Source organism: Gymnoscopelus braueri, assembly GCF_963280865.1.
Source record: "Gymnoscopelus braueri genome assembly, chromosome: 3".
Lineage (NCBI taxonomy): Eukaryota > Metazoa > Chordata > Actinopteri > Myctophiformes > Myctophidae > Gymnoscopelus > Gymnoscopelus braueri.
This window is the reverse complement of record NC_137612.1, coordinates 34,797,706-34,825,151: the sequence shown is the minus strand read 5'-3', so window position 1 is coordinate 34,825,151 and position 27,446 is coordinate 34,797,706. Positions and strand designations below refer to the sequence as shown.

Here is a 27,446-nt window from a genome sequence, read left to right as displayed (position 1 = left end):
TCCAATTGGATCCCGTAACGAATTTCCCGGGTTTCTTTAGGGTTCTGGTCCGTAGTTTTGGACCCGTTAAGCCCTCTAGTCTGCATGTGCATTCATATCCATGCATATTAGGGCATTCACGAATAGTGATTTTTAGCATTCGAATTATTCGACCTATAAGTATTCGAATATTCGATGAATCGATTTGATTATAAAAAATAAAATAATATATAATAATAATAATAAAATAATAATAAAAAAACGTTTTTTGTTTTTTTTTCAATGGCTGACAACTCGACTCAAGGAATGCGAGTTGACGTCACACCAGAGCTCACAGCTGCGTGTCTGCTGTAGAAAAGCCAAAAAAAAAAAAAAAAAACGGTTTGATATTCGAATATTCGACTATTCGGTGAATGCCCTAATGCATATCCATTTTACGTGTCACATACTATGTCTGTGCACAACCATTTCATGTGTGAGCATCTTTGTTGGTAGAATGGCTCAGTTCCTCAAGTCTGCACAATATTCTGCAATCATGTAAAGGAGGTGTCAAACGACCCCCCTCCAGGATCATAGCTGGAGTGTATGTGCGTGTTGTGTGTGTGTGCGTGCGTGCCTGCGCCCTCATGCATTATGCCTGCCATTTCTCTGCAATATTGTGAATTTTAGCAACGCTAAAATGACCCCAGAAGTGTTTTAGTGTGAATTGAAAGTGATGTGAGGAAGTGAAATACCCCTTTAAGATACCAGACGTCCATATTCTACAACCAGAGAAACATCTGCCCATGTTAACAACTGGAACTACAGTAGGTTTTCTTTGTTTCAGAATGAAAAACAAATGGCTACAGCTAACATTGCTCATCAAATAGCAAATATACATATTTTTTTCAGTATGTCCTCCCCAAGTATAACAGTAACTGTAGCATGACATTGTACTGATTTTACTTGCCACCAGTGTGGAGGCAGATTAAAGCATAAACTGGTGGGTAGCCAAACGGAGGGAGAGCAGAGAGACGGCAGCTATGCAAGCTGTGCCATTTTGCTCTCTGGCTGTTGACAGATACTTTAACGCCTCACCGTCTCCATTTGCATCATCATCAGTATTCATCACAACCAGAATCCTAGTCTGCCCGTTTGCTTGACACCTCTGCAGCTGATGGAATTTTATCTGAGAGATGCTGAGAGCTGTGTGTGAGCTGTGTGTGTGTGTGTGTGTGTGTGTGTGTGTGTGTGTGTGTGTGTGTGTGTGTGTGTGTGTGTGTGTGTGTGTGTGTGTGTGTGTGTGTGTGTGTGTGTGTGTGTGTGTGTGTGTGTGTGTGTGTGTGTGTGTGTGTGTGTGTGTGTGTGTGTGTGTGTGTGTGTGCGCAATGTCGCACACGTTTGTGCGCACGTGTGAGACATTGCGAGCAAAAGCAGTAGGGTAAAAGAGCGATGGATAAGTATAGAGAGATATGTTGTAGGGGTTGATTATGCATGAGTGTGTATGTACTGTATGTACTATGTATGTGTTTGTGTGTAAGACAGAGTGAGTGTGTGTATTATGGCTGATGAGCGATGACAGCTTCTCTAATAGGAGGTTTCAGGATTACTTGCTTCAGTCTGGTAGTCTGGACTGGAGCGGCTGGCTGTATATTTGTGAGGGGCCACAGTGACATCCAGTGGCTGTGTACGGACACTACATGTCATATCTCTGATTAGTTAGTAGGGCCATCAGGAGTTTGCCTGCCATCAGACAATGAATTACTTTGTGTAATAATTCATTCCAGTCATGTAGACCAAGCCGCCTAGAACTGAGTTTGTCTGTTCCCTCTAAAGTTGACCAGTCTTGGCACATGCTGCTACTTGTATGAGGAAACAGATGCAAAAGCCCATGGTGAAGTAAAAATGTAAGTGAAATAAGCATAGAAATTGGGTTCTAGTTAAAAAAAATCTATGCATGTAAAACATAAAAGAATTATAACAATTCTGGCAAATCTTTTAATTACACGGTCAGTGCACCAACATTGTTCTTGTGAAGCACTATTCTTCTGTTCTTATTGGTGAAGTATGTACAGTATAAAGATCTATTTCCATTTGGCCGTTAATAAAGGCAGTTGAAAGAGTAGATGTTTAGGTCTTTCCAGTACCATCGCATGTAATACATTGTGTATCCTTAATGTCAGTCGTTCTCAAACTGTGGGGTCCCCAAATGATTTTGGGGGGTCCTCAGGATGATTAGCTTAATGTGCAACATTGTCTTCTCATGCAACAGAAAACAAACCAGTCTATACATTACACATTTCTAAAGTAATGATTTAAAATACCTTTTAATACCTCTAAAATAAAACATAAGACCATTACTGCGTCAAAAGTAATCAACAAACTACTTTAAAAAAAATCAAACATTGGTCAAATTGTAAAATATTACCTAAGAAAGAGGCAAACATTTTCAAAATTGCCGATCTACAAGCTCACAACGCCTCATGTTGTGAGGCGTTGCGAGCCTGTAGATCGGCTATTTATTTTCATTTATCTGTGGACCGAGTCAAACTAAATGTAATGCCTCTCTGCCTGAAAAGGTTGAGAACCACTGCTTTATGTAATACTGTACAATCTGACAAAGCAATGCTTTGTGATGGATTTTCAGCTTGTTGAGGTCCGGTACTCTGCATTGCTCTGGTTATTGCGTGGGTAAAATAGGCTCTCTTTACCTCTCTTCATCCGTTCGTCCCTCCCTCTCCCTCAATTCTTCTCCCTCTCTCTCCCTCTCCCATCCTTTTCTCCCATCTCCATCGCTCTCTCTCTCTCTCTCTCTCTCTCTCTCTCTCTCTCTCTCTCTCTCTCTCTCTCTCTCTCTCTCTCTCTCTCTCTCTCTCTCTCTCTCTCTCTCTCTAACCGAAATCATTACCCAACAGTGGTGACTTGCGCGGATGTCGAGGATCTCCATATACAGGCATAATCTGGGCAAGCAGACACACGCACCCACAGACTGACCGACCGACTTGAACTTTATAAATGAGAGCTGATAACACTAAGCACTGTGTTAACAACTTGCCCAGAGTTGCCAGGGTCATTGTGTTGACAACGCGCGGCAAAGCGACACGTTGATTAGCTTCATTCAGGTTCTGGTACCCAGCATTGGCCGGGTTCTGCACAAGCCGCCTATCGAACCTATCTGACCGATTCGACGGCAGGCACGTGACTGCACTCACTCAGGTCGTCTGATACGCGAGCCGAGTTTGAGGTCGGGCGGTTTTCAAGATATGCGAAGGACAGATAATTATGCACACTGTGCATATAGTAGGATTATTGTGTTGACAACGCCTCACGAATGTCCAGTCCATATATGAACATATATGCCCACCTGCCAAACTTGAACTTTATAAAGTAGATATGTGCTGGGTATGTGTGTGCAATCTGTGCCTAACACCAAGAAAGTGGACCATATACTGTATACCGTATTCCAGTGTCCTGAATCAATTGCCGCCGTCTGATTGATTTTTTTTCTAAAGACCCCAGTACAGTAGTTCAGCAAGTTTCTCCAAATCTCGCTGAGTCATAAGTAATTTAATCCTATAGTCTCAAGGTGATAGTAGGCTGACATTGTAATTGTGTTAATGTGGCTGTTCAGGTCTGAGGCCACGATTACACCATGATCTCTGGCTTGGTTTGTGGTGTTTAACATACAGTATGACTCACTCACCTACTCTCACAGCTGACTCGCTCCATTAGTGGGAATGGGGTGACCCTTCAAAGTAGCACCTTCTTCATTAATTCGCTGACAAATTGCATTCCTCTCCTCTTCCTTTAATTTTATCATTTTGTGTCCTCCCCCCTCTCTTATTTCTCTTTGTCCACACTCCCCTCCCCTCCTCCATACATCACATGGGATGTTATTTGAAATTAGCACCAGCATACTGACAAAGCTGACGAAGCATACTGCAGCATGAATCTGAGGGGTTAATTTCAATCTGAGATTATAAAAATGGACGTGTAATATATTTCACACAATACTCAAAATATACCAAACTAGATACGATCTTGCAATGGGATAACACCAGCCACGGTGCCAGATTGGTGTGTATGGTGCAATGGAACACATGAAATGAGTTTGGTGAAACGGGTGAACTGTGCCAGATTTATTGAATACACCGAACTGTCCTCACAAGGTCAACTTTTAACCTGTTGGTAACATATAATGGTATGTGTTTATCTGGTACATAAACATTCCAGATAAATGTTATCTGGAATATTTCCCCGTTTGTACAATCAGAATATCCACACAAGACCCAAAATGCTAGATGAAGGGGGGCTCTCATGCGTGAACCATCTTGAAATTTAGTTTTTAAAGAGATACTTGCATCTTGCAAGGTTGTGATGCTATCACAGTGACAGAAATCTGTCCACAGACATAAACACAAGCTGCAAACTATACCAGCCAAGGGTGTGGCTGGTAAGAAATATAAAATATATTTTGGCCTTAAAATGTATTTTAGGTATACTAATTTGGCCAGTATGTTTTCTCTATCTCTTGTGTCTGTCTGTCTGTCTGTTTGTCTAATTTATTCCCCACATGAATACCAAATCGACTAGGTTTGGGCTAGTCTCACCAGTCGCTACAAGTTAGAAAAAAACATGTTCTTACCAAATGAAGTGTTCCAAGAAGTACCTGAAGAAACTTGCCGGATGAATACGATTTCAGGGATAGGCCCTACCACTATGCCCCTGGTTTCCGAGAGGATTTGTTTTTGGGAGAACAGACCATTATCTTTATCCGCTGATTCTCTCTAGACCGGAAAAGACAACTGCAAAACGAGTTGGATCCCAGCCTAGTCTGTCTGTCTCTCAATTAGCTTTGCTGATTGGTTGAAACACTTGCCCATTCCCGAACTCTCCCAAATTGAGAGTAGATAGATGACTGATGTCATAGACTGCCTTCCAAGAATTTGATTGCGGGTTATTGCTCCAAGCACACTGACAACAGTTAATGCAATTGTACTGTATCATTTATTACAAGTATTGGCTGGGCTAGTACAAGATTGAGTCCAGATTGAGTAACAATGTGAATTGAGGCTAATGGAGATGTATTTGACACTGGCAGATGAATAGTCCAGACGGAACGACGGAAGTCATTAATTGAAGTTCCAGCCATGGCGTGCGTACCGTCGCTGCGCATTGCACAGTAATTGGTTTCAAATGTGTGAGTGAGTCTCCTGATTAGACCACAACATAATAGCAGTCAGAAAGCCATGTGCTGGGACTGTGGCACCGGGAAAAACACATAAGGTGGGAGGGGGGAGCTCTATGGAAAAACGTGGAGAGTAGAGTCTGCATGAATATAAAAGTAGCACTATAACACTATAATACGATAGTACTGTCTGTAAAACTGATGCAAATGTTTTGCCATTGATAGATTATATTCACTAGTGTAGATAGAGCGCTCAGGTGGAGCAGTGGAAAAGTGCCTGCCCACCACTGCGAAGGTTGTGGGTTCGAATCCACCGTGGCGCACCCGGCTTTGTCGAGCATCTAAGCCGACACAATTGGCCCGTGTCCGGGGGAGGAAAGCCAGGGTGGAGGTTGATATATATATATATATATATATTTGTCGCATCACAGTTCACAGGTGTAAAGCAGTTGGTGATTTCTTTTTCTTTTTTCGTGCTACATGTTTTGTAGTGATCCGCGAGAAGGGGATAGAGGTAGATCAAATAAAGATACGTATACACACTGACACTGTATACATGTGAAAGCAGAAATGTACATGATATTTAGAAAGTTAGCATCATATGCAGGTGTGTACGTGGTAATTGTCCTTCATGATACGTTTAGCTTTGAGCACGTACCGCCTCTCCTACAATTCTTGGAGGTAGGGCAGCTCACCTCCCACAATGCACTGGGCCGTCCGCACCACCCGCTATAGGTATTTCGCGGGCGGTACAGTTCCCGTATGGCTGTGAGCCTGTGACACAGCCTGTTCAATGGAGCTGTTGTTGAAGAGCCTGCGGATGCACGGGTCTGCTCCGGATCCAGCACAGCCGCTGTTGAGCCTTTTTCACCACGTGAGTTGTGTGTTTGTGGCCCACTTGAGGTCCTCATCGATGTGTACGCTGAGAAACCTGAACTCTCTGAACCTTTCCACAGCAACGTTGTCAGCGAAAATAGGTGCGTGCGCTCTCCTTGGCCTCCTGCTGTCCACGATCAGCTCCTTGGTTTTGTTGACATTGAGAGCAAGATCGTTCTCCTGGTGCCAGTGAAGTGACCTCATCCCCGTAGGTGGACTCACATATTTGATGATGACATTGGAGCAATGTGTGGCCGTGCAGTCATGTGTGTACAGGGAGCAGAGGAGAGGGCTCAGCTATTTTGGACATTAGACGTACAATGTCGTATTTAGGATTGACAGTAAGTGGTTAAATGGACCTATTCTGTGAGAGCACTGTCCCAACATTACCACCAGAGGGAGCTCTCAACACACTTAAACAAGGTAAACCACAGAAGGTCGAGCTACTGTACTCTCACCATTCTACCTCCTACATACAGAAACACCCTGTCTCAGGCAGTGAAGACTGTTGAATCAAATACATACTGTATAATATATTTCCCTTTTATGTTTATTCTCATATTTATACTGTATATGTTTATGCTGAGCTTGTCATCCAAAGAGCATCTCTCTGCAACTCAATAAAAGAAGGACAGCACCTTGACCTTGACTGTATCTGCTCTCTCCTTTGGGTTAGTGTGTGTGTGTGTGTGTGTGTGTGTGTGTGTGTGTGTGTGTGTGTGTGTGTGTGTGTGTGTGTGTGTGTGTGTGTGTGTGTGTGTGTGTGTGTGGTCATTGTGAAGACAATTTCCTTGGCCCTCACATGAGAAATGGCTGTTTTATGGTTTAAAACATAGACTAAGTTAGACTTACAATTAGGAGAAGGTTGGGGTTAGAGTTCCGAGCTCATTTTGAGAGCTTGTAGATCGGATTCATAAAACTGCTAAAAAATATTGATGTCCTAACAAGTATAGCAATACAAACGTGTGTGTGTGTGACACAAACATTTAGATAAGATCATACTGTACAATTAACATTATGCACAGTTTGATGATGTCTATTTTTAAAGCAGCTTTAATAACCTCTCTTGTTACTGATTCCTCTTCCCACAGATCCGAGGCTTCCTGTCCAGGTTCGACAATGTCCTTCCAGCCAGCCTGGCCTTCGACAAATGCACAGCCTGCTCAGACATCGTAAGTGGCAACATGAATGTAAAATAAAAAAACAACCTGCATCTGCACTCAATGCCAATTTAACCCATTCAATCCGGGGACGCATCTGTGTCATTTTAGATTCCTTTGGGCTATTCAAAAATAGCAGATATACAAGCTCATAGCGCGGCACCGAGTGCCGCGCTATGAGCTTGTAGATCTGCTATTTTGTTTTTGTGACAAATCGTGAAAATGTTTGCAAATCTTTGAATATATATATATATTTTATATATAACATTTTTAACTCAAATCTTTGTTTCTGGGGGTCCCTGGAACACCATATTTTGAGATGGGGATCCGCGGCCAAATGCATATCATTTTGGGGGTCCTTGACATGGAAAAAAAAAGAACCACTGATTATAGCAACATACGTTTTTTCAAAAAACTGTTAGGATTTAGAAGACATTAAGAACCCCCCCAGAAGCAAAGATTTGAGTTACAAATGTTCGCTTTAAAAAACATATATATTTTCAAAGATTTGCACACATTTTCACGATTTTTCAAAAAATAGCAGATCTACAAGCTCATAGCGCGGCCGCGCTATGAGCTTGTATATCTGCTATTTTTGAATAGCCAAAGAAATCTAAAATGACAGATGCGTTGCCGGATTGAAAGGGTTAATATGCAGCCGATAGTTTGGACTAGATCTGCAATTCCCAATATATTGCAAGTGGCCCCCCCAAATTAGCCTTATTAGGCAAAAGGAATGTAAAACAACACAGTTACATTTATATGGTATTAATTTCATAGACATATATAGTAGCAACCAAACAGTTCAAATATCAACATAAAAATACAGAGAAAAAATACCACAATGTACAAAAAAAGCATGAGAAAAAAAAATATATATACAAAAAATCACACCCTGTGTGAAGTTGGCGGTGTCTTGCTAGCTAATCACAATACTGAATGGAGTCAACCAATCATGTACAAAAAATAAGTGAAGAAGTGATGGAAGAAACCATAACTTAAAAAAGTTATGGTTTCTTATATAGGGCTATGCACATGTGTCATGTGACACTGGCCAATCACAGTCCTGAATAGACTGTGATTGGCCAATCACGGTGCAGGGTTAGGCGGGGTACATTTTTGGCCAATCACAGCGCAGGATTTGGTGTACAAATATCCAAACCTCACATATAGGGGCGGTTTCACCGCCCAAAAATGGGAGGGGGGTCGTCTGTTTACCGGGAAACTGGTACTACCTCCTCTTTTGGCCTCCAGAAAGATGAGTTTTTAGGGCTGTTTTAAATGAGCCCAGCGAACTGCATTGTTTGAGGGATGGCGTTAGACTATTCCATACCTTGGTGGCCGTGCTGTAGAAGGAGAATTTGCCCACGTTTGTTTTATGGGTGGGTGGTACCAAATTGTTGTTTACGCTCCCTCTAGTTTCGTGACTGTGGGTGTCACTAACCTTTTGGAGGTATTTAGACAGATATGTGGGTATAGGGGGCATTTTGGGCAAGTCTGCATTTACAATTTTGAAGACCAGTCCCATTTTTAGTTGTTTAACCCTGTCTTCCACCCTGAGCCAGCCTAGGCTGGCAAAGTGAGTGGGAGAGAGGTGGGTCATGGGCCCCAGTCCGAGAAGTAGTCGAATCAGTTTGTTTTGGGTGGTTTAAAGCTTAGTCTTCAGTGACACTGAGGTGTTGGAGTACCAAGAGGAGCAAGCATAGTCGAAAAGGGGCTGAATCAGGGCCCCTGAGAGGGGCCTGAGGGTTGACAATAGAGGAAACTCTGCCCATAAATCTGGTTCTCTGGGTTACTCTTTTGACCACCTTTGTTGCCATGCTTTCACCTGTCAGGTATTTGTCAAGAATACTTCCCAAATAGGTAATCTCTTCTTTGCTAGAGATGATTGTGTCATCGACTTTGACCTTGAAGTCATTTACCTTCATCTTACTGAGGGAATGTTTGGTCCCAAAGAGAATGGATTCAGTTTTCCCAAGGTGTAGTGACAGTTTGTTATCGGTAAGCCAGGTACGGATCGGTAAGCCAGGTTGTGAATCCATTTCCTGCTCCCGAAGTCTGGGGTGACCAATCAGGGCCCAGTATTCAAATATGGGAGACTGTAATTGGTAGTTGTAGATCTAACCAATTGCGTCTAGAGCATAGACTGTATAAAAAGAATAGACAGCGTCACGCCATTGATTTCTACAGACCGAAAATGAAGCTGATTGTTCAGCTGTGTGCAATCCGCCATCTTTCAATATCGCGTCATATCGCGTCATATCCTTTGCAACCGGAAATGAATGCTATTGGTTTTGTAGCTTGTCAATCAAATCATCCCGCCCCTCCTAGAGCATAACCTACTTTATTGTCAATTTTAAAATAAATGGGACCATAGTTTACCAAAACGCATATCATGATGATTGAAAGAAGACTTTAAACTAGCGACTGGAAGCATATAGTATTTATGACCATTTTTATTAAGGTAAGAAAATCGAGTCTAAAGTTTGTCAAAAACCCATCCGCTTTCATTGAGATAAATTCTTTCTGACACCAGCAGGGGTAAAACAGCGAAACTACAGGCCATTCATATGAACTGTCTCTTCCGTATTGGCGTCAATGTAAAAATCTCAGGCTGACCCCTTGGTCTAGAGCCATTCTTTTGATCCCGCCCCTTGGATAGTTTTCATCGTGATACCGATAAATAAGAACTTTAAAGGCCTTTGCAGACAGGATGCGATGTTTCGCACGGAAAAAACGGACAATATCACTTTTTTAAATGAACACATGGTTCTCTATGACCTCATGCACACCGGCTCCGAATTTGCCATGCGGCAAGTGGCTGCGGTGATGCGTTTTTTTTTCAATCGAACCCAGTTCGATTTGTGCGTCTTTTCGCATGCGTTAAAAACGGATTGACTAATCGCACCCTGTGTGCAAAGGCCTTAAGTGTACTATGTTAGCTCCATTGAATCAATTGACTGATCATTAAAATAAACATGTTCTAAAGATGCACCCATCTGATTAGTGGCATTCAGTGGTGGAAAAAGGACTCACATTTTTTACTTAAGTAAAAGTGTCAATAGTGCAATGTATAAGTACTCTGTTGCAAGTAAAAGTCCGGAATTCAAAATGTAAAAAGTACAAAATAAGTATTGGCATCAAAATGTACTTAAAGTACCAAAAGTAGAAAGTACTCATTATGCAGAATGTCCCATTTCACAAGTTTTCAAATATATAAAGTGTCAAAAAATATTTTGAAAATAGCAGATCAGTTATTTTCAAATGGCCGAAATGTACATAGGGCTGAAGCCAAAATCTATAAAGTAACTAGAAACTAAAGTTTTCAAATAACTGTAGTGGAGTAAAAGTGCAATATCTGCCTCTGAGATGTAGTGGAGTAGAAGTAAAAGTACAGAAATTTTGAAATACTCCAGTAAAGTAAAAGTGCCTCAAACGTTTCCTTAAGTACAGTACTTGAGTAAATGTACTTAGTTACTTCACACCACTGGTGGAATCTGCACCCATCTAACCACTGTGTTAAGTGGTTAGATGGGTGGACTGCGAACGCAGAAAAGGTTGGGAACCACTGGACTAGATTACTGTATTTAACCCATTCAATCCGGGAACACGTATGTGTCATTTTGGCTACAACCATTATTTTATACTTTGGCTATTCAAAAATATCAGATATACAAGCTCATAGCGCGGCACCGAGTGCCGCGCTATGAGCTTGTATATCTGCTATTTATTTTTAAAACTCAAATCTAACTCAAATCTTTATTTTTTAAACTCAAATCTAACTCAAAGCTTTGCTTCTGGGGGTCCCTGGAACTAAATATTTTGATATGGGGGTCGTCGGCCAAATACGTACGTATAATTTCGGGGGGTCCTTGACTTGGAAAAAGTTTTGAGAACCACTGAAATAGCAACATACATTTTTAGAAGACGATTTAGAAGACGTTTGTAGATGCGTTCGCGGATTGATTGGGTTAAACCCTCAACAGAACAGAAGGCTGGTAGAGACACAATGAGACCGAGTAACGGCATCAGAACGAGTGTATATGCACCGTGTTAGCCTGGTTGTTTTTGAACCACGACATGCAGCTGTAGCACAAACAAGGGGATTCCCATCTCTCCCATCGCTGCATTGTTGTCAACTTATTGGAGCTGTGCTGAAATGTTGCAATTCTCTGAGGAACACACACACTCACACACACACACACACACACACACACACACACACACACACACACACACACACACACACACACACACACACACACACACACACACACGCTGGTAAAACCAGATGGTAATAATCAGGGAGCAGTTCCTCATTGATGTCACTGACTGTCGTATGAGAGGCATTAGCTCCCACCACTACAGTGTGTTGTGTGTGTGTGTGTGTGTGTGTGTGTGTGTGTTTGTGCGTGTGCGTGCGTGTGTGCATGCGTGTGCATGTAAAAGAGCGAGGAGCGTTGAAGGGTTCACGTCTTGTAAATCAACCAACTGGAGGGGGAGGGGGCGGAACAGCGCTCACCTCTCTTTCCCGCGTTGCCATTGGTCCAGAGCCAACGAGCCAATCTTTGCTCCAGTTGGCCTCGCTTGCGCTGCTTAGCGAGAATAGAGGGATCTGATTGGCCGGCGTAGATCAGTTTAAGCCAGAGAGAGCGAGAGAAGGGGGTTAAAAGAAAAGGATCAGAGTGAAAGAAAGAAAGAAGAAGAGAAATAAAGCGAGAAAGAACGCCAGAAAGGGTGTTTTCTCTCAGTCGTTCTTCTCTGTTTCCTTTCCCTCGCTCAATGCAGTCTTTGTGTCTATAAGGAGGTCATAAAGTCCCACATCTATCACTTTCATGTGAAGAGAAAGAGAGAGGGAGTGAGAGAGAGACGGAGATGAAGTGAAGGGGTTTAGCTCCTGACCGTTAAATCCTTTTTAACTCTTACAAAGTTAAAGTTACCAGTGGATAAATGTACACGCAGGATTTTCCTGTATGGCCAAGTCTGTAACATAAAAATACAAAAATATTTTTAACATGTAGGCTGCTTATCAAAAAAACTGCTTTTTATTCATTCTTTTAATTATCCCAGGACCCCTTTTAAATTGGGGAGTTGCAGCCCACGTTAAGGTGTGATGTGACGGTCGGAGGACGTTATTGGGTCGAGTGCATATGTTTTGACAGTGATTTTTGGCAGAGCCCCGCTCAAAGCTATAAACATGCGTTATCACCCACTCTACACCTTTGTTTATATACGCACATCGGTTTTCCCAGGCAGGCCCACGGCGTATGTATGACGCATTATTGGTCAATATGTGTTTTTCTGTTTTCATCCAATAAGTCCCTCCCAACTCTCTCTCTCTGTACTACTACCCCCCCCCCCCCCCTCCACCCCTCACTGTTCTAAGATTCCCCACTTTCACTTATTTCTTCTTTCTTTCTTTCGTTTCCCTCCTTCCCCCCTCTGTCAGTTTGTTCATCCATCTGTCTGTCAGTCCATGTATTGTTACATGTGTGTGTGTGTGTTCGCTCACATGCATATGTATTTGTAAGTGAAAGACAGAAAAGGCATGTAACAGAGTCTTTGTGTGTGTGTGTGTGTGTGTGGTTGTGCTTGTGACGTGTGTGCGTGTGTGGTGCGTGCATGTGTTCTGGCCCCAGTCAGCTGTGTGCTGCCAGGTCACTATGGAAACAAAACAATTCAACCCCTGTCTCGGCTGGAGCAGTTCCTGTAGGATAGGCTGGGGCTTTTCACTGTGTGTGTGTGTGTGTGTGTGTGTATTTCTTATTTCCCAACTCTTTCTAGGGCAGAACGCCAATAAACCTACAACAGCAGAGAGTAAATCAGAGCTTGTGACGTGGCTTTGTCTTAAACCATGCCAGACAGCCTGTACTAATGCAACGAAAAAATTACTACTACTATCAATGGCAAGAATCATCATTTAACTTCAGAGTCACTCTTTAGTAACCGTCTTAAAGTCCTAAAAGCCATTTGATGTGATTCAATTAGGAACACCAAACATCAGCTGTCAGGGTTTTTTTTGTCAAGGACACATTTTGCACAATTTCTCTCTACCGCTTTCCCTTTTTTCTCTCTCTCCCTAATTTAGTTGTTATGCCAATTTAATCCCCATGTGAATAGTCTGTGTCACCAACAGTGTCTGGTAATCGGGTTCGCCTCATGTGTCCTCATTGTCCCTGACAAGACACTTTAGGCTGCTGTACCCCTACAAAAGCATGGCATCACTTGTAGCATCAAACTTTCTAAAGACTATTTTGTAGTTCTACACGTACACACTACAGTAGCATGTAGCATCCACACCCAGCATCCATGACACATACAGAAGAAACCACAAGCAGCTATCTTAACATACCGTTCTTGATCTGGACCCAGATCTCTTCTTGTGCTGTGAGTTATTTTCCGAGTATACCATAGACCTTCAGCGGTTATTAATGACTCAGCTTGGAGTTTGTGTGTATATAGCCAAGCATCCAGCCAATGTGGTGTGTGTCTTGTAGCCAGAAGAAGCAGAAGGCACTGACTCACCAGGAGATGATTACTCACAGTGACCCATATTCCTCAAGCGCATCACGGTGACGGTAAAGGCATCGACCTTCGTCTACATTGCTAGCATCTTGCTCTACCTCCGTACACAGTAAAAGCCTCATCTCCGAGGGTCCATTTTGTTTCCATTTGTACACCCTCTGAGTTAAATGTACACTTGTACGCTTTTACTGTGTACTACTGGTACATTTATCACAACATGGATCATTCTGTACCATTTGGTTCCATTTGTACACTTTGAATTAAAGCTGCAATCTATAACCTTTATGTCCTGCCAGGTATTCTAACCGGGCATGATTTCTACCCCTTTGCCAATAAGACATCTTGACTTGGTCAGTGGAGATATTGTGGTATGAGCTTCAGGCTCTAGTTGTCAAGTCAAACCAGTAGGTTCCTAGCCTGAGGCTACGAGCTCAATCCATGGTCTTGAAGGGCGGACCCAAACACAGCCGCCTGGATTTGTGCGTGGCTTCCTATTGCTTCACCAATCTATGTCCCCGCCTCCCCTCCCCTCCCCCCCTCGGCCTGTGCACGGAGCACGCTGACGTCACCAAATTTAGAGCGACGCCCCTCTGCACTCTGATTGGTTAGGAGATAACAAGGTCCAAGACCATCGTTCCTGCATCGCTCCCCCAGGCTTTTTTTCTTTTGTAACAAAAAAAAAAGCCTGGGTTTCCGAGGCTAGTAGGTTCCTACCTGAAACCAGGTTCGGGGCGCTCGGGTGGTGCAGGGGGGCGAAGTACCTGTCCAGTGCCCACCACCGCGGATTATAGGGGTTCGAATCCACCGCGGTGCATCCGGCTTTCAGGGGAAGGGAAGCTGAGCAGGGAGGGTGATATCACTGCACATACTCCTACAGGCTGGGGCAGCGCCTGTCGGCCAGGGAGTGTTGGGCGGGAGGGGTAGGACGAAGGCTCCTCCTGGTGGGGGCTCCTCACTGGCAGGTGTAAGCAGTAGGGTACAACAGCAGTGGCAAAGCAGTGGGAGGAATTGATTGGCATAGCAACTAAATTGTGGAGAATAAGGTGTAAAAAAACTAAAAAGTGTTGTCTCAATGGAAGAGCAGGGAGAACACCTCCAACCGTTGCAGTTGTACTAGTTACATTGTATCGACATACTCTATCATAAAGATTGGTTAAAATAAAGTTGTATTTGTTTAAATAAGTTCCAGATTGCAGCTTTAACACTAAGAATTTTACTGTGTAGTACAAATATCACAATTACTACAGTGCTATTAACACGGCTACTAGATCTGATATATTCTGTGATGCTTGATACATTTGGACAAGGTTGCAGGATAGGGGTCCAAGTAGGAAATTGCAAAAAAGCCCACAGATTTGCTATGGTTTAGATATTTAGTTGCGGAACACATTTTGTGGGGTCCAGTGCGACTCGTTGTCACAGGGCCCAGAACCCCATGCTGCTATCTTGAACGTGGGCCACATTTTCCTTCTAGAGAGCAGCTTTGTGTTTTCAGAAACAGCCTATACTGACCTGTGTGTTTACAGCTGAGGTTAAAACCCAACCAAGCCACCCCCCCCCCCCTCCCCGGACCACCCAATATGTTTTAAGGGGGCTCCAAAGGCTCAACACATACACGGTACAGTCAGCGTGATATGTTCAGTAGATGACAGATTAACACACGTAGCTTCAAAGAGATGGCATCTGTGCTGTCACATCAGGCTTCTGGAGCTGGAGCGGAGGCTCCATAAGAACCAAGGATCTCGGTGTAGTCTGCATGTGTGTGGTGTCTGTGTGAGAGATTCTAGCCAGATACTGACAGAGAGAGACACAAAAAGGCAGAGAGGAAGGTGTGCAAAAGTGGTGGAAAAAGTACTAAATGTTTAAGTAAAAGTATCAATACTGCAATGTAGAAGTACTCTGTTAAAAATAAAAGTCCGGAATTCAAAATTTACTTGAGTAAAAAAAGTACAAAAGTATTGGTATCAAAATGTACTTACAGTACCAAAAGTAAAAGTACTAAAATGTTTGAAAATAGCTGATCTACAAGCTCACAACGCGTTGTGAGCTTTTAGATCGGCTATTTTCAAATAGCCGAGGTATAAAATAGGGCTAAAGTGGTTAATGTATGTTTTATAATGTAATCATTTATATCTGCAAAGTAACTTGTAACTAAAGTTTTTTGTTTGGAGTGAAGTAAAAGTACAATATTTGCCTCTGAGATGTACTGGAGTAGAAGTAAAAGTATTGACACTTGGTAATACTCCAGTAAAGTAAAAGTACCTCAAAATCGTACTTAAGTACAGTACTTGAATAAATGTACTTAGTTACTTTACACAACTGCCTGTGTGTGTGTGTGTGTGTGTGTGTGTGTGTGTGTGTGTGTGTGTGTGTGTGTGTGTGTGTGTGTGTGTGTGTGTGTGTGTGTGTGTGTGTGTGTGTGTGTGTGTGTGTGTGTGTGTGTGTGTGTGTGTGTGTGTGTGTGTGTGTGTGTGTGTGTGTGTGTGTGTGTGTGTGTGTGTGCGTGCGCTCTGAGATAGGAGGTGTGCGTGCACATGTATGCAAAATGTGTAGCACTTCGGAAGATATGATCAGATCCAGATGTAAACAACTCGGTGTGTTTGTTTCTTGGCCTAATTGGCTGCATCTGTCAACAGGGTTGAATCACTACTGAGAACCGCTAACGTCTGTAAAAATGAAAGAGAGTCTTGTTAAAGTTTCAATTATCCACAGTGGTCTGCGTGTTTGTTTCGTTGCTGGATCTTTATTGGTCACATTTTTATTGTATGTCTTCCAATGATGCAAACGGAGATAAGGGCATCAAGCTTGTGCACTCGGGATCACTCTGATATCTGATTAGATCAGGATGGAAATCAAAAGCTCTAATCTGGATCACATCTTCAAAATGGGTTGTTCAAAATAAAAACACAGGATTGGGATCAGTTTGATCCAAAATAAATCTGGACTAACTTGATCCCCTGGAGGCTTGATTTGCACTGGATTACCAAAGCAAAACACACTTTACAATTAATTTATGTTTCAATATGAATATTTATATAAATGAGAATTGGAATACTTCATAATTTGTAGCCTTTATGGTTGATTCATTTATTGTTTTCACGTTTGCAGTGTACACTTGCTTACCTCTCCTTTGGGCCCTTCTTACCTTAAAGTCCCCCACAACCTCCTACACCCCCCATCTTCCATACTGTAGCAAGCAGTTCCTACCTGAAAGCCCCCCTACCCCACCCCCTCACATCTGGATCAGGGTAATTCTATCCTGAATTTCTTTGAAATACCCGGACAAAATGTGGCTGCAGATTGTCTGATCCTGGATCACAAAATATAGGATTTCAAAATCTGATCCCATCAGATAGGGATTAAAAGTTTTTTTTAAACTTGTGGGCCCAGACGATCAGAGATCTCTCCCATCCGCCTACGTCTGGGTAAATCTAAACTCAATATGTGGGCTGGAACAGCAACGAGAACCACCACTAACAATCCTACGTCCACTGCTTTGCAAACAAATCACATCACCGTCCCAACTCGTGCCAGATCTGATCTGGGGAAAGACTGCTTTCAGCATTGGTGCACCTGGTTCTTAGAACCTCTTACAACAACATGATCTTTAAATGAATAGCCTAGTACTGTACCTATTGGCCATTTTAGAAATGTACTTAATAACCATTCATTACCTGTATGCAACCGTTTTAACTGATTGTTGTCAACATAGTGGCCCTCATTTATCAACGGAGCGTATAAACCGGGTTATATTTTTCCATATATTCGGCCGTACACCAACGTCGAAGTCACATTTATCAACGAATCCTATACAGCCGATCCTAGCGTACATTGGGTCGGAGCCTTGATAAATGTCACGGCTGAAACCGAGCGTCATTTAAATAACACGCCCTTAAATATTCTGGAAACACCCCGATTTTACGACATGAAGAACCAGTATACAACCAAAAAACAGCATGGAAAGCCAATAAGAAAGAGTTTCGCCGCCTCGCCTCGCTGCCTGTCAAGTCACGCACACGCACAGTCGCACACGCCTCTCTCTCACACACACACACACACACACACACACACACACACACACACACACACACACACACACACGTGCGCCCAACTGTGTCTTTCATGTTATCCGTAGCGGTACAATCTTTGTCACGTAGGCTTGTAGCCTACATGAATGACATATTATGATACCAATCACATCGCCATGAATGGAATACGTTTGCATATTAATTTATTTACCCCATACCGAGCAGTGCGCGTTCGAGTTACACTAAAATAAAGCAGTCAGACTCGGGCAGGCTGCAGTGATTCCGTGCCGCCACGTTAATAAGAGATTGGAGCGTCGGGTTTATATCCTTAACCCAGCCAGGTTGTAGTCTTCATAACTCTCTATGACATAACTCCATACCATAGGACAAGCTACTGTAAGTTTGTACACCTCACTGTCCATGAAGAGATGGTCGGGAGTCCAGAAAATGCGCTCGCAGAAGCGCTCGTGTATTTTGAAAATAGCAGATCTACAAGCTCACAACGTGTTGCGATGCGACCTGTTGTGAGCTTGCAGATCTGCTATTTTCAAATAGCCAATGCTGCCAGATCTGCAAGCTTAACCGAATGACTGTTAAAGCAGTTTGTTTAAATTACTTTATAAAATGTTATATTTTCACAGGGATTATTTATTAGTGTAGATATACATTTAGGAGTGAATTATGTGTCCAGATGTCAGACAATGCTGCTCCGCAGGTCTACAATGGAATAAACGGGCGCAGCCAAAGTCAACAACTGGTCTCTACCAGACGTGAGATCTCAGCGTATGGTAGGATGAAGCCAACGTCAGGATATATTGATAAATGCCGGAAGTTGCGGTGATCTCGCTGTACGCCCGTTATTTAGTCTGCACCGCGTTGATAAATGAGGGCCAATGTATTTCTTTGTTGTTCCTATGTTATTTATTATCTTATGTGTAATCTCTGCTTCATTGTAAATGATAGTCTCCCTCAATGATCTCTCCGAGAATTTTAAATAAAGATTGAATTCAATTGAATATGAGGGACGGCCATAAAGTCTTTGCATTGGTTCTGCAATGCAGTTAATGTTTTTTATTTCCAAATAGTTTCCAACCACGCAGTTTTATCCCCTACATTGAATTTAGATGTCACCAGACATATCAGTTGGCAGAGATCCATGATCATCTGACTATTTGAGACAAATGTTTTTCCGCATGTATTATTTCCTCCCAGTGAAACTCCTCATTCTGTCAGGTGAACAGAAGCGGCCTTGACGTCACGCATATCGGAGGAGACACTGTGCTTTCCCTAGGACCAACTGTACATAAGATGACCGTTAGCAGTAACAAGGGACTAGAATACACATGGAATTGAGAAATGGCGTAATTACTAAATTGGAAGACAAGGAGAAAAGAAAATTCTAAAAAACGGCTGTGTGTGCGTGAGAGTATGTGCCCGCCCGGGTAGATGTGCTGTACGTCTGTTTGCTTGAAGCACAACAATTGCAACTTCATCGCCACACTATCATGAGATGGATGAAGCTCTTTTTGGGGGCGTATTTAGGAGTAGCTAAACTGTAACATTGTGAGGATTTTGGCCGTTGGTGTAATGGATCCGTTGGGTGGAAGTGTGGAATCAAAGGGAGAAAAGAGAGAGGAGAAGAGAGGAGGTTGAAAAGGTGAAAGAGGGAGACGTCAGTCAGTGTGTATTGTGTTCAGCGTGTCTGGCTCCGAGACTAGACGCCAGGTCAGTCTACACACACACGCACACGCACACGCGCGCACACACACACGTATACATACGTACATGCATGCTCGCACATGCACACTGACTGGGCATTGATGTCTTTGGTAGCAGTAACCCTACACCTGCAGTGGAGGGTCTGCGAGCTGGCATGAAAAGCTTGGCCAGGCTCAGAAAGGGAGGTTGTGTGTGTGTGTGTGTGTGTGTGTGTGTGTGTGTGTGTGTGTGTGTGTGTGTGTGTGTGTGTGTGTGTGTGTGTGTGTGTGTGTGTGTGTGTGTGTGTGTGTGTGTGTGTGTGTGTGTGTGTGTGTGTGTGTGTGTGTGTGTGTGTGTGTGTGTGTGTGTGTGTGTGGTAGCGTGTGTGGTAGCTTTGGAAATTACGTCGAGGTTACAGAGGAGGTGACGAGCTTCATAGCAACATGGTGGATGATGTACCCAAGGTGAAGATTTTCCCTACAGGCTGCTGTTTAGCGACTTTAAGTTTAGCTTTTAACACCATCGGCTGTTAAACTGTCGGACCTGGGAGTGAACTCCTCGGTGTGTCTCAACTACACTCACCCTCAACACTGGAACCCCCCAGGGTTGCATGCTGAGTCCTGTGCTGTACTCTGTGTGTACACACAATTGTGGGACCACGAATGGCTCCAACACCATTACCCAAGTTTGCAAACGACACAGTGTTGGTAGACCTGATCACAAACAGCGACGAGAGGGACTACCTTGAGGAGATTGCTGACCTGTGGTGACAGGACAACAGCCTGTACTTGAATGTTAAAGCCAAGGAGATGATCGTGGATTTCTGTATGTGATGGCAGATGACTTATATGATCCGCCTCATTATCAATGGGACACCAGTGGAGAGAGGGTGAGCATGTACGTACAAGTGCCACTGTGTGCACATCACTCACCATATAGAGACAATGAGGCCCCCCTCCTCAGGCTATATCAGAGTCCTGAACAATGGCCAAACTGCCAGGCCTAACGTAATTCCATCTGTAACATCCTTTTGCTCACAAAAGAGTAGATATGGTTTACATTTCTTGCATTTATTGTACTTTGCACTATGTACGTATATACTATTGTATATTCTGTATATCCTGGTTGCTACATTATTCCCAAATCGTATTCTGTACACTCTCTTTGTTGCTGCTGAAGTTTTCACTTTTTACTTGTAAAATCATGTTTTTGTTTCCTCCCATCTGGATTACTGTAATTCATTTTTCACCACCTTGAGTCTCTCCCCTGTGTCTTGGCTCGTTTAACAAACACTCAACGCAGGTCACTTCCTATTTTACTGTTACTTTGTTATTATTGTTTTATTCTTTGTACAGCACCTTGTAACACTGGCTTTTAAAGGTGCTCCATAAATAAACTTACCATACCTTTATTTTGCAGTTTACTTTTTCTTTAATTGTATTATACCCTGTTAAAAAATCTTATTTGTTATTAGTAGCACAGTCTCCTGAGCATGTCACACCAACATTTCACAGCACATACTAATAAAACCTCTTTTAATCTTTGACTACATATATATTCCACTGTAAAAATTACTCTACGCGTCCTAGAAGGGGTTCCAGGGGGTCCAGAGCAAAAATGGTTAATATAGCATCAAAATAAGTTTAACCACTTTTACCCTATTTTATACTTACAGTAGGCTATTAAAAAATTGCTTATCTACAAGCTCACAACGCATTGCAATATGACACGCTGAGAGCTTGTAGATCTGCCAAAAAAAAATTATGTTTGAAAAATCTCAAATTTTTACACATTACAACAGAAATCTCTTCTGTGTCCCTGACTCTCTGGCACAAAAAAACAAATGTCAGATGGGGGTCTGAGGCAACATCAATTATCAGTTATGTAAGTTTATGGATTTTCATTTTTCGCTAGGTCCTGGACCACTATGAGAGGGAAGGGTTCCACTTCTTGTCCCAGGTGTTTAACTCCTCGCACTCCTTCCTGGAGGACCTGACGGGGCTCACGTTGCTGCACCAGGAGACGCAGGCTGCAGAGGTAAGACGTGCAAAGATACACGCCTCAAAGTTCGACCTAAATAGAAAATGGGGACGCCAGGTTGAAAGTGCTTAAGGTTTATAAAGGTTTGCATTCTGAAAAAGAATGCCTCAATTGGACAACTAATCTTTGAAAAAAACAATATATTTGCCGCTTTAACCTCGTTGCATCACGCATTTCATTGTCTGCATCAATGCGATGTTCAGATGTCTTTCTCTGCAGGACAGAATCAACATTCAGACCTCACGAAACAAAAACTCAACAATTCACTCAAGCCGAACTTTTCAGATTTTTCCTTTTGGTTGAGATGACTATAATATCTTTCCTTTGCACATGTTCAAAGGTGCAGGTTGTCCATTATTTTATTTATTTATTGTGGCTCTTTTTCCAAAGACATTTCTGCTTTCAGAGATCTATGCTTTATTTTTTTGTTTTTTTGGAGGTCCAATAGCAGCAATGTTTTCCACAGCCCTACCTTCCCAAATGACTCTGTTGCCGTGGAAACATAAAGTTGGTGTCTTTGGAACAACTACTGGCTCATAGTTCCAGCAAACATCCTGGATAGTTTATGATGGAATATGGGTGGTTTTCCTCAAGTCTCCCTCCTGACATGAGCGAGAGTGAATGAGTGAGGGAGAGAGATGGAGTGTGTGTGTGTGTGTGTGTGTGTGTGTGTGTGTGTGTGTGTGTGTGTGCGTGTGTACGTGCACATAATGTGTTGGGGGGTCTGGTCTTGTTGAGCTGTGGGAAAATCCCACGTACTTTCTCCCCCAACTCCCACTCAAAGCAGAAAAGGCACACAGATGGGAGGAAGAAGGGAGGAGGACTGGGAGAAGGATGGAGGAGAAGGAGAGAGAGGGGGGGTGAGACAGGAGAGTTGGAAAGAAAAAGAAAGATGGCGTTGAGAGAGGAAAAAAGGGAGTAAAAGAGGGAGGGGGAAAGGGGTTGGAGGAAGAGAAAGAAGTGAAGTGGGAATAGTTTGATCTCCCTCTGCGCCTCCTTTGCTTTCTCTGTCATCCCCCTCTCTCTTTGTCTCCTGTGTTCCTTCTCAAACGTTTTCTCACTTTGCATGTTGTTAGCTCTCCTTCTCTCGTTGCCTCCTATCTTCTCTCCCTCTCTCACTGTCCTGCTTCATTCTGTTTCTTATATGGACCAAGGGAGCATGACGTCACCTATTGGTTTCTACAGACCAGATTTGAAGCCTCTAGTTCAGCTAGTGTAACCGCAACCAGTGTGCTATTGGTGTTAATGGGAGTGAGGGGTGGGTTTTCACTCAATAGAACCAATTACAAGCCCCCAAAGCATAACCTGCTTTATCATCAATTTCAAAATATATATTGGACCGGAAGAAGACTTGAAACAGTGTCTGTACATGTCGCTAGTCTTTATGAAAAGGTCTACTAAGGTAATAAAGTATAAAGTCCGGTCAAGAAACCATTGACTTCAATGGAATGACATTTTTTTTGCAGCCGGAGGAGGGGAATCAGCGCCAGCTGCTGGGCCATTAATGAGAACTGCAGCATTTTCATTACTTCCGCATTGGCTTCATTTTCGAGGTTGAATCCTTGCCGTCAGCTCTCTTCGCTGTATCTGCTCCTTGTTCTCCCTCCACACTCTCCCCCTCATACCATAATTCACTCTCTCTCCTTCCATCTCTCTCCCCTTTCCCTTTAACTCCTCCCATCTCTCTCTCTCTCTCTCTCTCTCTCTCTCTCTCTCTCTCTCTCTCTCTCTCTCTCTCTCTCTCTCTCTCTCTCTCTCTCTGATGAAATGCATTGCAGCGTCTGGCGCGAGTGCCCTGTTCCTCGACCAGAAGATGGAGAGATTGTTTTGATTGCTCAGCCCACCAGCGCCAGAAGTCTTAGCGCCTGTTCCCCGTACATAGATTAGCTACTCTACTCGGAGGGCTGCCACTCACTACTTTTTTCCCTTCTCTTTCTTCCCCCTAATTCCAAGAAGGGACACAAGTTCTAGTCATGCTCAAGATTCATGAAAACATATCATTACTTATATCATGTGGGGACCCACTAGACCCGCCTGTGATTCATTTTGGGTCCCGACCCGTAGGAATGAAGCATTGGTCGGAATTGGGGCTAATTCTGGTCGTAAAAATTGAGATTCAAAAAGCATGATTGGTTTCATAGCATAAAAGATGAAAGTTTGCTTACAGCTTACACGTCTTTGCTGGTTGAAGGCTTTGCTGGTGGCAACTTTGAATTTAACAGAAAATACTGTCAACTTTTTGCACGCAAAAGGTAGAAATGTGTCTTTGCTGCATGTGCAGAGTTCTGCTATACCTTACTTCCTTCATAGGTGTTACCAATTAAGGCTCCGCTCCGTTCTTGTCAAACAGAGTCGGGGTGCTGATATTGTGCATGTTGGCTCACTGGAAATAATCTCCTACACAAGTGGGTCTCAAATTGGGACCCTCATGGTTCCTTGAGGGGGTTCCAAATGACCCCTTACGGGTGTGTAACTCTTAAGTTACGGGTCCATTTGGTCCCATTTGTACACTGTCAGAGTTATGGGGGTCCTTGAAATTTTGAGAACCACTGTGCTACACTAAATGGAACAGAGCCTTCATTAGTACACCTGTGAAGGAAGTAAGGAAGAGGCCCAATTTCTTTCCAATATGGCTGCAGTGCATAGAGCCTATTAAAAAGGATACATTAAAAAACACAACATATCACATCCAGACAGGACACAATACAACAAATTTCCTTAAAAACACAATAGAAACAACATTAAAAAAGGCGCACCAGGTACTTGATGGTGAGGAGTGAATTCGGGGTAAATAGATAATGGGGGTGCCCTGGAGGTCCAGCTGGTAAGAGTGAATATCACATAAATAAGGCTACAGTCCTTCCCGCAGCCGGCCCGGGTTTGGGTCGGTCCCAAGTCTCTTTGTTTCATGCCATCCCTTCTCTCTTCCCTGCCTTTCCTGTCTCTCTCTCTGTCATTGTCACTATCAGAAAGGAAGTAGAAACACAAAAAAATAGATAGATATAAAATGCTGTGTGCTGGTATTATCAAATCTTACTGTAGATATTTGATGGCAACTGCGGCAAACAATTTTCTATAATGTTTTTCTTTGCCAAGGGGACTTTGTACTTTTGCCCTTTTGGCAGTAGCTGAAAGTGGCAATTTAAGGGATGGCTGTGGTCATCTTAGCTACTTTAGTGTTGGACTGCATTGCCATGGTGATAGGACAGTTGGGTTTATTGTTATGATGGTACAGTTGAGTACCGCTAGGTCAGTGACTGCTGCACTGTATATCGTTGCTGTCAGGCAGAAACCTTGTATCTCCAAATTTAAACTTTTTATATTTTTTTGTAATGCCCTACTTCATCATACAAGAGTGTCACACAAAAGTATTGAAAATAGCAGATCTACAAGCTCACAATGCAACGTGTTGTGAGCTTGTAGAGCTGCTATTTTAGCTATTTTAAAATGTTTTTTAAATAATAAAAAAAGGAACATTTTGGTTTCCACCCAGCAGCGATATACGAAATGTTTTTTATTTGAGCAAATTACATGACAGTAGTCAAAAATATACAACAGTATACATGAAAGTATGTACCTGCAACAATGAATGCTCTTTTTCACTCAAAAACGTCATGTCAAAATGTCATACACATGAGAGATACACATGATAAAATAGAAAAATAATAATAATACAAACAGTACAAAACATACAAGTCATGATCCTGATATTTATCACATGGAGAAAATATACAATATGAAGCGAACTTCTGTTAATTCTACCCTTTATAAATGTCTCTGAAAGTCCCACCCTACTTCACTGCCAGTGACACCCAACCAACCACGTATAGCTTATGTTACTGATGCGAGGTATTGTATGAGAGGCGACCATACTTTATCAAAATATGACAGTTTGTCCCCAAGAGTATACCTAATCTTCTCAAGATGTAATGTGTTTGGTGTAAGGTCACTGAGCCACATTTTTGTGGTTGGTGCATCTTTTTTCTTCCAATGCATATCCTTGCAATAATGAGATCATAAGATGGGAAACACTGCTGGGGTTTAGTTAACTGTGTAATATCATCAGATACTCCCAAAATGACAATGGGCCTGATCCACTAAGCTGGTCGTAAATATCAGTGTAAATAACGTGTAAATAAAGTGCTAGCCAAGACACACAGAACCAGAGGAAGGTGCTCGTACTTCGATAGAACGTTGTTCCTTCGTAGATAGTTGTCTACAGAGCTTCCCTTCCGAGGGAAGAGCTAAAGAAGCTGTGGACAAACTCTACGCACTCCTATTGCAAGGTGGAGTTGAGTTGCGAGAGTGGCTAGCAACATCCCCAACGTTATAGGGCATCTCCCTAAAGGATCACTGTCCGGCGATAGTGAACTCTGGTTCACGAAAGAAGGCGCGGATCCCGAGAAGCGCACACTGGGACTCTGGCAGTGTGCATCAGACACATTACGATACAAACAGCAACAGGGAGAAACTTAGGATCAATCAAGGTCAAAACACTAACCATTTGGACAAACTCGACCACAGTTCTACATTGGCTGCAGTCATCGTCATGACTGCAGGCCAATGTAGGGATTGTAGGCCACTGGACTATGAACCTTCCCTTACAAGTGTTGTAACTGTAGCCCTTAGGTTTCCGAGAGAAAAATACTTGAAATGGGAGTTTTTGCATTTTCCCATTCAAGTCAATGGGACAAATTAATTCACTACTAAATCAATATAAATTAAACTATACAACATGTCGCTTAGCAAAATGCAAGCACACGATTCCTGGTAGAGCTGGCCCATAGCGTGCTGTGTGACTTAATTTGCTTGAATTAAATTATTGGTGCAACACTCTCCTCTTCCCTCAGTCCTGTACTGAATCTAGAGCTAGATCGATAGATCGGTTAGTATATTGTATTTTTTATTTTATGGCAGATCTACAAGCTTGTTCTACAAAGCTATTTTGTTTTTAATGTTTGAATAGGGCTTTAAGTAGTTAAATAATATTAAGTTAATAATTAAGTTCAGTTTGTGTGTATATTTTTTTTATCTTGTATTTAGTACTTTTTTTTAATACAAAATATCTGTCGAAAGATCAGTAATTGGTGGACTAGGACTCTCCGAAATGTTATGTACAAAAATGTGGCATCTGTCTAACTGAATCCATTATGAACCTCATATTATGTATGTCTGCTTGTGTGCGCGTGTGTGTGTATGTTGATGTTTGCGCGTGTGTCTGTCTCTTATGACCATGCTAAGCTATAATCTACGTCACCAGATAGCAGTAATATGTACTTTGGGTCTATTTTAAGTCTGTTTGTAACCCGAGAACCAGTTTTTATGTGGTCACTGCAAGGTTTTGGGGGAGTTCAACTTTGGTAAAAGTTTAGACTGGCTGAAAGTTCTTCAGCACTGTTCTTTCTTTTGTCTTGCACATTATGCGTGTGTCTACAAGTGTGTGAATGTGTCTGGCTGTGTGTGTGTGTGTTTTAAGGGTGTGTGTATGTGTGACTGAAGGTTCTCAGCTACTGTCTTTTTTGTGTACGCTCATCAGTATGAATGGCTTTCTTTGTGAGTTCAGACGTTTTCAAACTAACGCAGAGAATAAAATGTGCTCTATGAACATGGCAGATGTAGTCCATATATTTGAAAACAAGCGGGGTGTTTGTATAACTTCGGTCTTGAATTTCAGTGGTCTGATCACTGTTGTTTGAGAATTTGAATTCCAGCAACTTTGCTTTTATTTAAGATATGAAAAATAACTCCTTGTCATAAATAAGTGTGTGTGTTGTTGGCCCAATAGCCGAGTGTTTAAGGCACACATGGTCTCAAATGCCTGACATTAACTCATTGACTGTCAGAGTTAAACATCATCTATGGCTGCCCGACCGTTTTCACTAACCTTTGAAAAATCATAGAATATTTTTCTTTCCGGCCGGAAGGACAATTTTCATGACACTCCCCTACTCTCTCTCCGTGTTACCTGTCTCT

The 27,446-nt window shown here is 42.5% G+C and overlaps 1 protein-coding gene across 3 annotated transcripts in view; it reads left to right on the top strand.

The window, feature by feature from the left end:
- atg7 (ATG7 autophagy related 7 homolog) overlaps window positions 1–27,446 on the top strand; it is a 100,034-nt gene that overhangs the window by 39,922 nt on the left and 32,666 nt on the right. For all 3 annotated transcript variants that reach the window (XM_080421379.1, XM_080421377.1, XM_080421378.1), the window contains 2 exons: window positions 7,114–7,194; window positions 21,348–21,470. In XM_080421379.1, the coding sequence (XP_080277505.1) occupies window positions 7,114–7,194; window positions 21,348–21,470 (204 nt within the window). The remainder of the gene's footprint in view (window positions 1–7,113; window positions 7,195–21,347; window positions 21,471–27,446) is intronic.